General features: G+C 38.8%; 1 protein-coding gene across 4 annotated transcripts in view; it reads left to right on the top strand.

Moving 5' to 3' along the window:
- FUNDC1 (FUN14 domain containing 1) overlaps nt 1-11,863 on the top strand; it is a 65,920-nt gene extending 54,057 nt beyond the window's left edge. For 3 of the 4 annotated variants that reach the window (XM_075173866.1, XM_075173877.1, XM_075173884.1), the window contains exons 4-5: nt 2,865-2,993; nt 4,621-5,267. In XM_075173866.1, coding sequence (XP_075029967.1) covers nt 2,865-2,993; nt 4,621-4,698 — 207 coding nt within the window. In that variant the 3' untranslated portion in view covers nt 4,699-5,267. Of the gene's footprint in view, nt 1-2,864; nt 2,994-4,620; nt 5,268-10,312; nt 10,556-11,761 lie in introns of those variants that run through there. The other variant, XR_012677273.1, reaches the window with a different exon arrangement.
- Nucleotides 11,864-13,627: the final 1,764 nt, after the last annotated feature.

Here is a 13,627-nt window from a genome sequence, read left to right on the forward strand (position 1 = left end):
TGTTTCACAATAACGAGGTACTTGTGTGCCTCTCCAGTATCACTCCCAAAATGAGGTCTTTCCTTTAGATCTCTGTTTTCTTTGATTACTGTAGAGAAGATGCACGTACTTCTAGTATTCCTGAATGGATGTATTTTTTCAATTGCTTTTTGGAAAAAATCCATTATTTTTTCAACAGTTCTGGAAGATCTTGAACAAAAATAAATTTTACTAATGTGATATATGAGAGAGAGAGAGAGATGTATTTTATATATATTATTCCATTATCATATATACATAGAGAGAGCGAGCGATTTCTGTATGTATAGATATACACACACAGCCCTGTATGGCTCTTTTAAGAATATATACGTATAGACCTATATGACTCTTTAATATATATAGAAGTACTGATAATGGAATATTATTATTTTAGTTTCTCTGTTATTTTAGGGGCTGGGTTTAAAAATACTAATGAACTTTAAGAACTTGTGTTTATGTAAATTTACTGTTGTAAGCTGATATTTTTTTTATGATGTATTAGGGTCTAAAAATTGAAGTCTGTCTCACCAACATTTGAGTTCAGAGGGATTATTTCCGTGCTTACATACAAAGTTATGTAATTAGTAGGATTGCAGCCAAAGTAGATAGACAGAGGCTCTGACTATCACTGCAATGAAATGCAGTTTTGTGGTTTTTTTTCCTTCTCAGTTATAGATTTTATATTCAAAACATTGTCCTTTCTTGCTTATTTCATAGGTGTGTACAAAAGCTGAAATGCTGAACAGATTTCTGCTACTAAGTTCAGGGAGAAAAGTAGTCTAATTTTTGTTGTGTAAACTGGAGTTTTGATACAAATATAAGTTGTATCTACTGGAGAGCTAAACAGAACTTAATTAAAAACTTCTGCCTCATCCTTGTACTCTATGGATAACTGAGCTAATTAAACTAGTCTTAATGAAATGTTGCTTTTAAAGTCCCATTTGTTTTGTGGGGTTTTTTTACAACTTTCAAGCAAGCAAATATATTAGCATTTCTTACATTGTGTTGGACTAGGTAGATCAGTCCATATTTAGTTTTCAGATTTATGAATTAAAAGGCACCAATTCAACACTTCGGCCTTTTTGAAATTCTTGTGGTAATGTTAAATGTATAATATAAAAATTACCCCAGCGCACAACTTTTTTTTTCCTGGTATGTCATCCAGTGACTTGCTCATATTTTCATACTGTATAGACAGTCCTTACTTAGCTATTCCTACTAGTGCCTGTGTGGATAAGTGGTTTTACAATTGACTGGCAAGGTCAATGAATTTGTTATATTCTGAGGTATGAAGTAAAGGAGAGTATAATACTTAATAAGTTCATTTTACATTTGTCCAGTTAATTGTTTTTAAATCTTGTTCAAAAATGGAAACTGAAGTTTACTTTCTTACATAGGTGGTCTTTTAGGAGCTTCATTTAGGAACTTTAATTTAGACAAAATCTGTCTGACACTTGCTTCATTTTAGGGTTTGTTTTTTGGGGTTTTTTTTTGAGGATCATGAAATTCTTATTTGTGGTGAAATATGTTGCTTAATTATTGTGTCTGTTTTAAAACAGGTTAGATGATCTAATTTCAGTTATTTGATAGAATGAACTATGTGAAAAATAAAATTCAGTGCCTGCAAGCGATGTCAAACATTTCTTTTTCTGCCATACTGAAAAAATTGTATATGTAAATATCTATTCCACAAAACTTCATTATCCGTGAATTTTATTTACCAATTGTACCATTTGCATAGAACGCTTTTACACAAGTTACATGAATTTGCCAAACATGACCTTAAGAAAGATCTGAGAAATTTTATTCTTCGTAAACTGTTTTTTGAAGAACAGTCATTTACCTTTAAATTTAGTGGTCTGTATCTATTTGTTTTAGCCATTAAAAAAAGCAGTAATCCTTAGTTTTGATTTTTTCTGTCTTTTTTTCCAACTAATGAGTTGTTTGTTTTAAGTGTTCTCTAGAGCATGCAGTAATTGCCTGATTTTTTTTTTTTTTTAAGCTATGATCTTAAAAACATTTAAATATGTATTTCTTTTGTGAATTGTCTTAAGGAAATTGGTGGGACTGTCAGTGTTGGTTAACAGAACACCTTACTTTTTTCCAGGATAAATTCTTAGCAAGAGAAATAAGGCAAAGGGTTGGGTTGATGGTTAAATGTGCTAAAAATCTGATGGATGTTGTTTAAGCATTTTGGGAGTTTGAATGTAAATTAGCGTGAACAATCCCCCAAAACCTATCCATTTTGCTGATGTTACAGAACTTCTGCTGTACACAGGCCATGTTATTTTTCTACTTACTGATTTTGTAGAAAGTATGAGAATTCTCTTGTATTAAATACTTTTTTCTTTGACAGTTTAAATGATGTAGGATAAAATAATAATTTTCAGTATTTCTAGGGATGATTCTGATTAGTACCAAATATCCTGCCACAAATCGGAATTTGACAATTCTGAAAGATGCTGAAATGAAACAGTTTTTCATTGTTGTCCTATGAACGTGCTTTTCTCTTGCCTTTTCTTACAAGTAAAGTTACGGTAAATGCTGAAGGAAAAATACTGTTATTTAAAGCTTTTATAACTAAAAAATAGAGAAGTGGTAAAACTAACAGTAGTCTACTGAACTTTGTCATTGCTTGTTCTAATTTGAATTGTTGTTGTTGTGGAAAATACTAGTGTTTGAAGCAGAGTACCTGCTTATTTGGCACTTTGTCATTTCCTATATCTGTAATTAAAAAAGAAAAAAAATGTGTAGGCACTAAGATACTGTATTTTGACTCATAAAATATTAACTACAACTGTTATGCAGTTGTAACTACAACTAAATGCACTTTCTTTTCCTAGATTGCTAGTCATAGTGGATATGTACAAGTTGACTGGAAGAGAGTTGAAAAAGATGTAAACAAAGCAAAAAAACAGTTAAAAAAGCGTGCAAATAAGGCAGCACCTGAAATCAATACTCTAATTGAAGAGGTAAGTCTAAGGTGATAAACTGTCTTCTACCAGCCAGTTTTTCTTACCTTCCACTGCAGGTTATGATTAGTTGAAAATGCATGTGCAAAACTGGAAGGCATCAGAAATGATCTGGCTGTATATTTTGTGAAAAGTCATCAGATTGTAGTCTTTTATTCATTTAGCTTTCTATTTTGTTCACTCTTAAAGATGACACACGAACTTTGAAGTTAATGCATTTCTACAGCTGATACAGCTTAGGGACTGCCGTTGGCTTTGCCATTTAGTCTGTGAAGATTCTTGGCTAGCAAGAAAGTAGTAAGGTCATGACACAGTAAAAAGTTGAGGGTGTTGTGGTTAAAAAATGGTAGCTACAAAGACAAAACCCAAATCGTCTTAGTCTGCTGATAACAAAATTACTTGGTTGGAAAAGACTGACCTTTCTTTCTGGAGAAAAGCTATAACCACTTCGTAACTAGAGTTGTGGTTTTTATCTCATTTTTATACAGTTTGAAGTATATCTGTCTTCAGAATCTGTCAGTTACATACTATGTTGAAAAGAGGGAGCCTGTGATACTGATCAGTGTCACTGAGGAGATTTCATTCTGTCATTTGAAGACTTCTATTTAATCGTTTTATCTTTTTTTAAAAAAAGTCTGTTTAGTCTGTTTTTACGTATTTTCAAATTTCATACAGACGATCTAAGTTTCTTTCTCAGTAACTGTGAATCCCGATTTGGAATATGGTGCAGACAATCTAACAGCAGCCACACTACTGCTTTGTAATTAAGAGTTTTGATGTCTCAGATTTAACCTGTATGGAGTTGCACAAAGGTTGATTAAAATTACCTTAAATTCTAATGTGAATGTCAAGTGGAAGTTTCAAGAGAGATGGTTTTCTAGCTTCTTTTATACCCCAGATAGCTTAAACTGTCCTTTTCCATTGCCCTGCAGAAATGGGTGGGACAGGATGAGGTTTTTGGTTGTTTCTTTTTTTTCCCTTCTTCTTTTCTTCCCCCCCATCTTCCCCCAGATTATGTTACTTTCTTCTAATTGTGCACTGGTAGCCAATCTGAAGTGTTTGAAGTGGAGGATTTACGAAATGGCAATGTTTGATATAACATGTTATGCTCTGTGGTATTACTTAATGAACTATTGTATACAAATGTTGCCATACATATGTGTTTTTTGTAGCATTGAGTTGTTAGGAATCTGGCTCATAATGGAGTGAAGTGTATTTCTTTTTCAATGATCTAGTCTTCCAAAAAACAGTATTTTTTTTTTTTAAAACTTTTTTCATGTGATTAAAATTGAAGTGATGGTAGTGCTCATGCTTTTTTGCCAAGGGAGTTTGTAAAACATCTGTCTTGGTTTAATCAAAACAAGAGTGGTATTGGCATGAAATTGCTATGACAATTCTCCTGTATTTTGACTTCTGAAATGCTAACTGTATTTTAAATATATTGTTAAAGACAGTTGAGAGTCAGTTTCCACTCCATTGGTGCCAGCAGTTGCCACATTTTTAAACACATTGCTCCCCCTGCTCCATAATTTTAGTATTCTTGTTTCCAGGCGATTGTGATGAGTATGAAATGTTACAATCGGACACAACTGACTCAGTTCTTTACGAATATTATTTTTCTTCTCAGTCAACAGAATTTGTCAAGCAGAACATCGTGGTGTCCAGTGGATTTGTTGGAGGCTTTTTGTTAGGCCTGGCATCGTAAGGACCTGAATCGTCTCTTCCCAATGGCATTCATGTCAGCAAAGAACAGTTGTGGTGACACGCGGTCTTAGAGCAGTGTGGGTCACTGGGCCTTCCAGAGGAGGACGAGTGGACTAGCTAGACAATTTGGAAGCTTTTACATTTCAGGCTTTTGCCTCTTAAAGCTTGGCAAAACTAGGATTTGCTGAAAAACTGTGCAGTGTGCTCATTATAGCATTTCTGGGCAAAACTGGTTCATCTTCATCATGACTCTTTTTATCTATGACCTTTCAAGATCTAGCATTTTTTAAAATGTTATTCTTGGAATATAGATATGTAACCATACTGTAAGAAAGAAAGCTCCATTTCTATGTTTTCCGTTAAATATTGTTTATTTTAGAAGTATTTTTCTTCACGCTGTAGTAAATAGTATCAATGACTACATAATGTATATGATATTGTAGTCTCAGCCTCATGGCTGTCCATGTTCTTTAGAAGTCACTGCAATAATCTATCAATCTGTAATACCTTTTTACAGAGTATTAAATAACAAAAAATCATGAGCTTATTAAAGGTGAAAATTAACTTTGACTCTGGCCTTTGTGTACATCGAAAATAAGGAAGTCTCATGTTTATAGCCTGCAGGCATCTGGTATAAATATTTGCAGAGATACTTGTGATATTTGTGTGCTAAGTAAATGTATGTATGTTATTTTTCCCAGATGTGTAGACATGCATAAACTCATTGATAAAACTGTAGTACATAGATAATTGTTGCAAGCGCAGACTCCACAGTGATCTGATGCTTCGTTGTTTTACACTCAGTAAACCACGGAGGTCATTTCAGATGTCAGTAGTTGGCGAGATGACGAGATGAGGCTTCTATCCGAGCACTTTGCAAGGGCCGGTACCTTGTAGGGCTTGGTAGGATGTCAGTACAAAGTGCCTTGAAGGAACCGAAGGCTGCTCTTGCAGTTCACTTTCGCTGGAAATGATACTCACTTTCATACTCACCTCTATTGCCACTATGTTCTCCCCAAATCAGACAGAATTTTTTTTTACAGTTGTCGCTTAATTTGACTTTCACTGTCTAGGGTGTCAGCTATGGAAAAATGAGGGTACAGATTGGCTTCAGTTAGCTTACTGGAAGAGCGCCTATTTCTTCTGAAGTCCGGGAAAGCAAGTGGGACTTAATCTGCTCGATGTGTTTACTGCTTCCACCTTTGACAGATCAAAGCAGGAAGCGGATTCTAAAGGAGATTGGAAGCATAACTGTGGGTGGGATGGAAAATTTATTCTCAAGTAGGTTTTTAAGGTGGTTTTGGTAATTTGTTACTAGGTTATTCTAAAGAAGTTGAGAATCCAAACAAATGCTTAATGCATCTTTCAGCATTTCAAGCTTGTGAACCTTTTAGAAATTTCCAGCCAAGAAGGACTGTTTGCTCAGCCCCCATTTCTCTGGTTTTTACTGTGCCAGCAAGTTAATGTGAAATGGAGTCTCACTCACGCAGGTTCTGTTGGGTTCATGTTCACGTGTCTGAAAAACAACAGCGATTCATTAGCACCAGATGGAAAGATGTGAATTTCTGATGTACAGGACATGGGATGAACATCCATCAGCTGGGCTGTACGTGAAAGGCGTTTGACGTGGAAACCTACTATATATTTAGATCAGTGCATCTGCAGACTTCAGAGGTCTGTACGTGAGGTCATGTTGACTTCACGTACGCGTGCTTCTGGCCAAGTTGAGTAAGTTTCGAAGCACGTCATGCATATCTGTGATATCTGTGAGGTTTAAGGGTTTAGTTAAACTAAAGCCTGTTTAAGACTTTTGAAAATAAAACTTAACACGCAAACCAAACCCCCAAACCCAAGGAACATAAATGGCCACAAACAAAATCTTAGCATCCTAAATATTTTTTTTAAGGTGAATATCTAAAGCTATGTAAACGCAATTATTGCAATTTATTGGAAATGGGAAGCCCAAGGAGGAATGTGTGTGCTGGGTCATCTGGGATTTAAAGAAAAATTAAGAAAGATTAAAATGTTAAAACATGGAAGTTTCTTTGCCTTAGTGTTCAGCCCGAAGGATAGTGGGAAGGTAACCAGTCAGCTTTCTTCTGCTGATGAAGCTAATGGATTTTTGGCATGTCAAAAGAGTTGCTGAAGCCAACTGATGTGAGTCACCCACCCTGACTGGAATGAACTCGGGCGTTCTGAAGGGCTTTAGGAATGAAGCCACCGCCTCAGGGGCATGAACCCGCAAACTCGCCTTTTTAAAAAGAGCCTACTCTGTGAAAGGATTTCGAGGAAGAATCTTTTAGTGTGCTTGCTTAAAAGGCTGCTCATGTGACCAAGGGAATATACTTCATAGGTAAAAGTAGAAACAAAAAAACCAAAACAAACAAACAACTTGCATAGTAGCATGCAAGACGGATTTCTGCAGAGGAAAGTTTTTCTGCTATTCTCTTACCATTCTCGGAAAGGCAATGAATAAAGAACTGATTGAATTAAATATATTTGGGTTTTTTATTATTATTTTATTTTTTGAAGCCTTTGGAATAAGAAGCATAATGTTGTGGTAGATGTAAAGCTGTCTGAGGGACCAAAAAATAAGGAGAAATGGTGTAACCGAAAAGGTGAACACTGGTGGTTTGTATTAGGATTGGCCTTAGGTAATGCATTCCTGAACTGAGAAGAAGAATGGCTGCTGGCACAGTGATACTTACTGAATTCTTTGATACAGGTCCTCAGGTTGGTGAGGCAGAGGGGGTGCTACCAGGAACTACAGCTAGAACTGGCGGGGTGAGGAGATCAGATGGAGTGGCAGACTTTGATAAACATAAAGTACGGAGACAAATGCAGCTTTTCTTGCAAATATCTGAGATTTTGTACGTGTCAGCTCAGGACAGAGTCTTGTGTGTCACTGTGCATAAGGGAATGCTCTTTATGTGATCAAACGAATGGGATTATCGAGAACAGAATGGAGCATGACAGAAATACTATGTTTCTGGTGGTAAATTCTTCTCTGGAATGATTTATTTCAAAGTTACTGTTACCCTCTGAGAAAAACTAATGCAGGCTAAGAAGATTCAGAGAATGGTGAAATAAAGATTGAAGAAAATTTTTTGAAGAGCAGTTTTTGGGGAAAAAACCAAGAACATCCATTTTAGAAAGCAGATGATTAAGAAGGAAAGTGTTAGAAGTATGTAAATTAACGAAAGGCTGAGCCAGCATTTCTATGCTTTTTATTGTATAGCTGAAGAACTTAACTGGAAGGTGGAAAACACGAACCTAGCACGGGGGAACACCTTTTCACACAAGGCGTAATTGGTCCGTGGAACTCATCTGCACTGCGTGCTGATGAAACCAGGGAACAGGCTCCATCCAGGGAAAGATGGGGCAACATTTAGGTAAATTGCAGGAGTGCTCAGTCATATCTAAAGATGCAAGAAAAGCAAGTTTATGTTTCTCTGGCCATAGCTAATATTGCTTGGTGAAGTTCAGGATAAAATCATTCTAGTGATCAGATTATCCTACCTTTGCCTTCTACAGGCTTGTGTGTTTTTTCCCCTCAAACAGTTGTTATCAGTCACTTTTCAAAATTGAATGCTAAGCTAAATGATTGACTAAGACATGCCATCTATCCCTCTGTAGTGAACAGCTGTTGAAAGTTCACTAAATAATGAGTTATGGGAGAGATTGCTACTAGATCAGCTATTTGTTCTGTATTATCTTAACAGGACAATCCATTTTCTGAAATTATTTCTTTTTCGTTAAAGCCGCATTGGGCAATAAGTTTTAATTTAAAGTGAGATGACTGGTTGGTCAAAACCAGTGTGACCTTATTATTGGTGTGGTTTTGTGTGATCTTATTCCTGAATTTTAAGAGGCCAGAATTTGGCTTTGAAGGCTGTTTCTGTTTTAGCAGCCAGACTTAAAATTAAAATACTGGAGTTAAAGAGAGAGCTGCCTCCTAGATTCAAGTGCATTTGTCATGAGGTCTTGAGAAGCGGGGATGCATACAGAGTAAAATGCGGAAGACAACACTAATTCAAAATTGGTGCCTGCGCACATTTCATAACATACGTAGCATACGGTAATGTCAAGAAGCATCAGTAATACCTCCTCCTAACCTCTTGAAAATTGTTGGGAATCTCAGAGAATTACTTTAAAATCACACTTTTGTAGCATGCAGCTGCCTGCATGTGGTCTATAGGTGATAGTGGAAAAAGATAATGATGTTCACCCAAATTCAGCACAGCTAGAACTAGGTGACATTTTGGAAGGGAGATCGATCATGAAAAAAATGTGGGTTTTGGTCACCCTAGGACTGTGCGTGGGGCAGGTGGGTGGTGGAGGGGAAGGACTAAGATTGAAATGTACCAAGAGGAGGAGGTTTCATCCTCCCTTGTCTTTTGTATTATAGTTCAAAAACTAGACAGAAATGATCAGCTTAAAGAGCTGTTTTTCCTTTGTCCGATTGGGAAGCAGATCTGATGCAATGTGGTGATGTCCCAGTACTCGGACAAATGGAAGAGTTGACGTTTGTTGTTTTAGGGCAATTTTGGAAGCAGGGTTCTCAACTGCTGAGACAGCTGACATTCTTTAGGACCTGTAAGACCAGAGGCCAATTTTAATTAAGATAATTGTGGGTTGAGTTGGCACAAGGCATCCAGTGCTGATCCAGCGCAGCCTGAAACCTTGATTGGGTTTGGCCCCGCATTCAAGCTAAGAAGCCATCTAAATCTTGGAGTGCTGAGGAACGTGGTGCAGAGAGTTGACGTGGGCTTTTGTGCTCGCACACTGGACTGGAAACAGCATGGCTAACCCTAGCACAAGTGGTGCTATGCTTTAACTAAGAAATCTTGCCGGACCCACGCTGGCTGTAGTTTATAGCTTGGGTAAACCAATACAGCATTAACAGATTTGACTAGTTCATGGGTTCAGCACCCAGAGGTCCTCTGCCTCCCTCACCCTCTTCTCTTGTCCCCTGACCTCTGTGCCCCCAGTTTCTCAGTGCGCTGCATGTTTGTCCTGGTTTTGACTGGGATAGTTAATTTTCTTCCTAGTAGCTGGCATAGTGCTGTGTTTTGGATTTAGTGTGAGAAGAATGTTGATAACACACTGATGTTTTAGTTGTTGCTAAGTAGTGCTTACATAGTCAAGGACTTTTCAGCTTCCCATGCTCTGCCGGGTGCACAAGAAGCTGGGAGGGAGCACAGCCAGGACAGCTGACCCAACTGGCCAAAGGGGTATTCCATACCATATGACGTCATGCTCAGTATATAAGCTGGGGGGAGTTGGCTGGGGAGCAGTGACCGCTGCTCAGGGACTGGCTGGGCATCAGTCGGCGGGTGGTGAGCAATTGCATTGTGTATCACTCATTTTGTATATTCTATCATCATCATCATCATTATTATTATTATTATTTTCCCTTCCTTTTTTGTTCTATTAAACTGTCTTTATTTCAATCCATGAATTTTAACTTTTTTTTTTTATTCTCTCCCCCATCCCACTGGGAGGAGAGGGAGAGTGAGTGAGTGGCTGTGTGGTGTTTGGCTGCCTGCCGGGGTAAACCACAATAGTGTTCCTACCTCCCTGCTTTTGTTTTGCCTGTCTTCTTTTTTTTGTAGTTACCTAGAATAGAGCACCACAGCATGCACTATTGCTGGTCTGTGAAAAAGAGGAAATGCAGTGCTTGAAAATGGGGTGAAGTTGCGGAATAAATCCCACGAGCCAGTTCAGCTGTTGGACCATCTGCCAGCTAACGCCTCTGGGTTAGAGAGCTCAAGGAAGCTGGAGACCACATTCAGTTACCTCTTCCTGGGAAACCTCTCCTGCTTCCTAGAGCAGTACCCTACCTACCAAACCATAAGGTATTTTGGCATGAGATATCCTTGGTCTCTCCTGCTGACACATGCTGTCGTGTGGATGTCTCTCAGCAGTTCATGGGAGTGAGGACAGAAACTTGGGTCTCATCTCCTCAAAGTTTACCTTAAATCATTGCTAAATAGTTAAATATGCTGCTTGAAGTGGAAGTGCTCTAATAGGAAGGAAGGAAGGAAGGAAGGTTGGTTACAGCCAGGATATTTTGCTGTCTGTTTGGTACGACGCTTACCTGAGAACTGGAATATATTGTTACACAACTCATCCTTGATACAAGAGTTCTTGGCTTCACTGTCAAAACCCCACAAAATCAACTGCTCACAACCTTAATCTGTAAAAAAATGTTTCTGCATACGTGCACTGTATATTTTAAAAATACTTAATGTTAACATCCACAAAGGAAATGAATGATTATTGAACCATACAATTCCCATTTAACATACATGCTTCAAACTTTCATCGCAACAAGAGGCTATCTACACACACTTGCCAATACGCATTCATGGGACCTAGAGAATTAAGAACCAACATATCTAGTATGATTTTTAATTAAACATCTTACTTTCTTGGAGTATTAATTGTGAAGTAAGGGTTATGCTGTTTTCTTATGTTTAACAGACAACAAACTCATAAATAAACTGCAGCCAAATATACAGATTTTTATTTTCAGATTTCAAATCCTCCCCAGTGAGACAATTGAAATGCTTTGATAGTTGATGTTGCTCAGACAGAAATCTAAGCCAAAATACATCTGAACAAATCTGTAAACATAAGAAAAACCTGCAGATGTATGAAAGGAATGTATGAAGGTCAAGTGTTGCCAAATACTGTTTCAGAATCCACTTGGGACAATAAAGAGGAGGAACGAGAATTAGTAACAGTAAGGGAGTCTATATTTTAATGCTTCTATAACAGTGTATGATTATTAAAGTTAAAAAATAATGAGAAATTGCCTTTCAAAACATTGATAATAATTATTTCTATGGCATCAAATATGATACTTAATTTCCAAACTTAAAAGCTTCTTGTGCCAGCTAAACTGCATGCTGGCTCCTGTAGGAGCTTTGATTTGAGGCTGCTTGTGCAAGTAAAGCTAAGCGTATGCTTTAATGACTAACTGGTTTGTATAGGAAAGCAAAGGTAGAACAAACATTGGAAGCGATACACACATTTTTTCTCTTTTCATGTTGTTACAGGAATCTCTAGTTAGGCATTGAGGCTCTCAGATAGTCTGTAAAGAATCAGAAAACCATGGACTGCACAATGTATAGGAGTTGAAGGGAAGGCATAAGAAGCGGAATTTGTCTGTCTGAATATGGATGTCGAGCTAGGTACCCTATGGCCTGCTTATATAAATGAAAGCAAACAGACATCGCTGTGGAAATTTACCTTATTCTAAAATTGACATCTACAGTGGCTCAGATGAATCTGACCTAGAAGGACCCACTTTTCCTCACTGTTTTTAAAGGCAGCCCAGGCCATGACTTGCTCACCTGTAGGTACTGAAGGTTGGGTGAGATGAATTCCATGCAACACGTTTGAACTGCCAAGGGCATGAAGGACAAGAAGGCGATTTACCAAGGGCAAATCATGCTTGCCTGGCCTGTTCTCCTTCTCTGATGAAATGACTGGCTATATAGAGAAGGGGGGGCTGGTGGAGTGGGCTCTTACGTGGGCTGAAAACTGCCTCCACTGCCAGGCCCCAAGGGCAGCGATCAATGTCTTGGTGTCCAGCTGGGACACTGTATATCAGAGGAGTATATCAGGGACTGCTGCTGCATGAATATTGTTCAATATCTTCATCAAAGACCTGTGTGATGGGCCAGAATGCAGCCCCTTAACAAATCTGTGGGTGACACCAAATCAGGAGGAGGCATTTGGCACACTAAAGTGTAGAGCTTTGATTCAAAGGCAAAGCTGGGGAAGTTGAGCATTGCACAAAGAGCAATCCCGCAGAGTTCAGCAAGGAGAAGCAGAAAGTCCAGTGCCTGGGGCAGGTTAACTCCATAGACAGGCTCTGGCTGAGTAGCAGCTGTGCCGGAAAGGGCAAGGCGGCGATGGTGGACCTCAAATTGAATTTGAATGAACCTTGCGCTTTCACTGCACGTGAAGGAAATCGCATACTGAGGTGCCTTAGGAGGAGCACGGTCAGCAGTTACGGAAAGTTGTGAACCGCCTGTCCGTACTTAGCGCTGGTGAGGCCACACCTGGAATACTGTGACCACTTCTGGGCCCTCCGGTTCAAGATGGATGTGGAGAAAGAGGAAAGGGTCCAGAGAAAAACACCTAAGCTGGTTAGGGCCTAAAGCATAGGACCTGAGGTTGTTCAGCCTGGGGAAGAGGAGGCTGAGGGGCAATGTAAGGCAGCCTACAACTACTTGAAGGGGAGTTACAAAGATGATGGAGCCAAACCCTCCTCAACGAGGGGCAGCAGCCACAAGCTGTGGCTTGGGAGGGTCACACTGGACATTAGGAAAAGCTCTTCCACCAGGAGGGTGGTGCAGCACTGGGACAAGTCACCCAGGGCAGGTGTGGGTTCTCCCTCCTCAGGGGTTACAAGATTTGGCTGAACAAAGCCACAGCTGACCTGATCCAGTGTTGATAACCAACCACCCTGCTGTGGGAAGAAGGCTCCAGTGGTCCCATCCAAGCAGCACGTCTGTGGGACTGTGACAGTAGGTGTTATCCCACTCAGCCCCCCGGTCTTTCTCCTGGGTTTAGCCTTGTGCTCCTGCACATCTGAACTTACACCATAAATGCTCTTCTATGGCTGGTCTCTTCATACTATTCACACTGAGCACAAAAAATAGATGCTGAGGGTATGTGGCACTGCAATTAATTCCAGTTTTTCACTTAAAAAAAAAAAAAGCAAATTTATTTATTATATCATCAGCATTGGAAAGGTTAGAGACCTGCCAAATGTTTTTGTGATATTAGATTTGCTTTTAGAAAATTAAGATACTCGGGTAGGTGACATGCAGGAATTTGTTTACGTGTGTGATTTGCTCGGAGTTGTTGCCGCAAATTCTCAAAAATGGAACAGCCAGAAAAAGGCATTTCTT

Source organism: Calonectris borealis, chromosome 1, assembly GCF_964195595.1.
Source record: "Calonectris borealis chromosome 1, bCalBor7.hap1.2, whole genome shotgun sequence".
Lineage (NCBI taxonomy): Eukaryota > Metazoa > Chordata > Aves > Procellariiformes > Procellariidae > Calonectris > Calonectris borealis.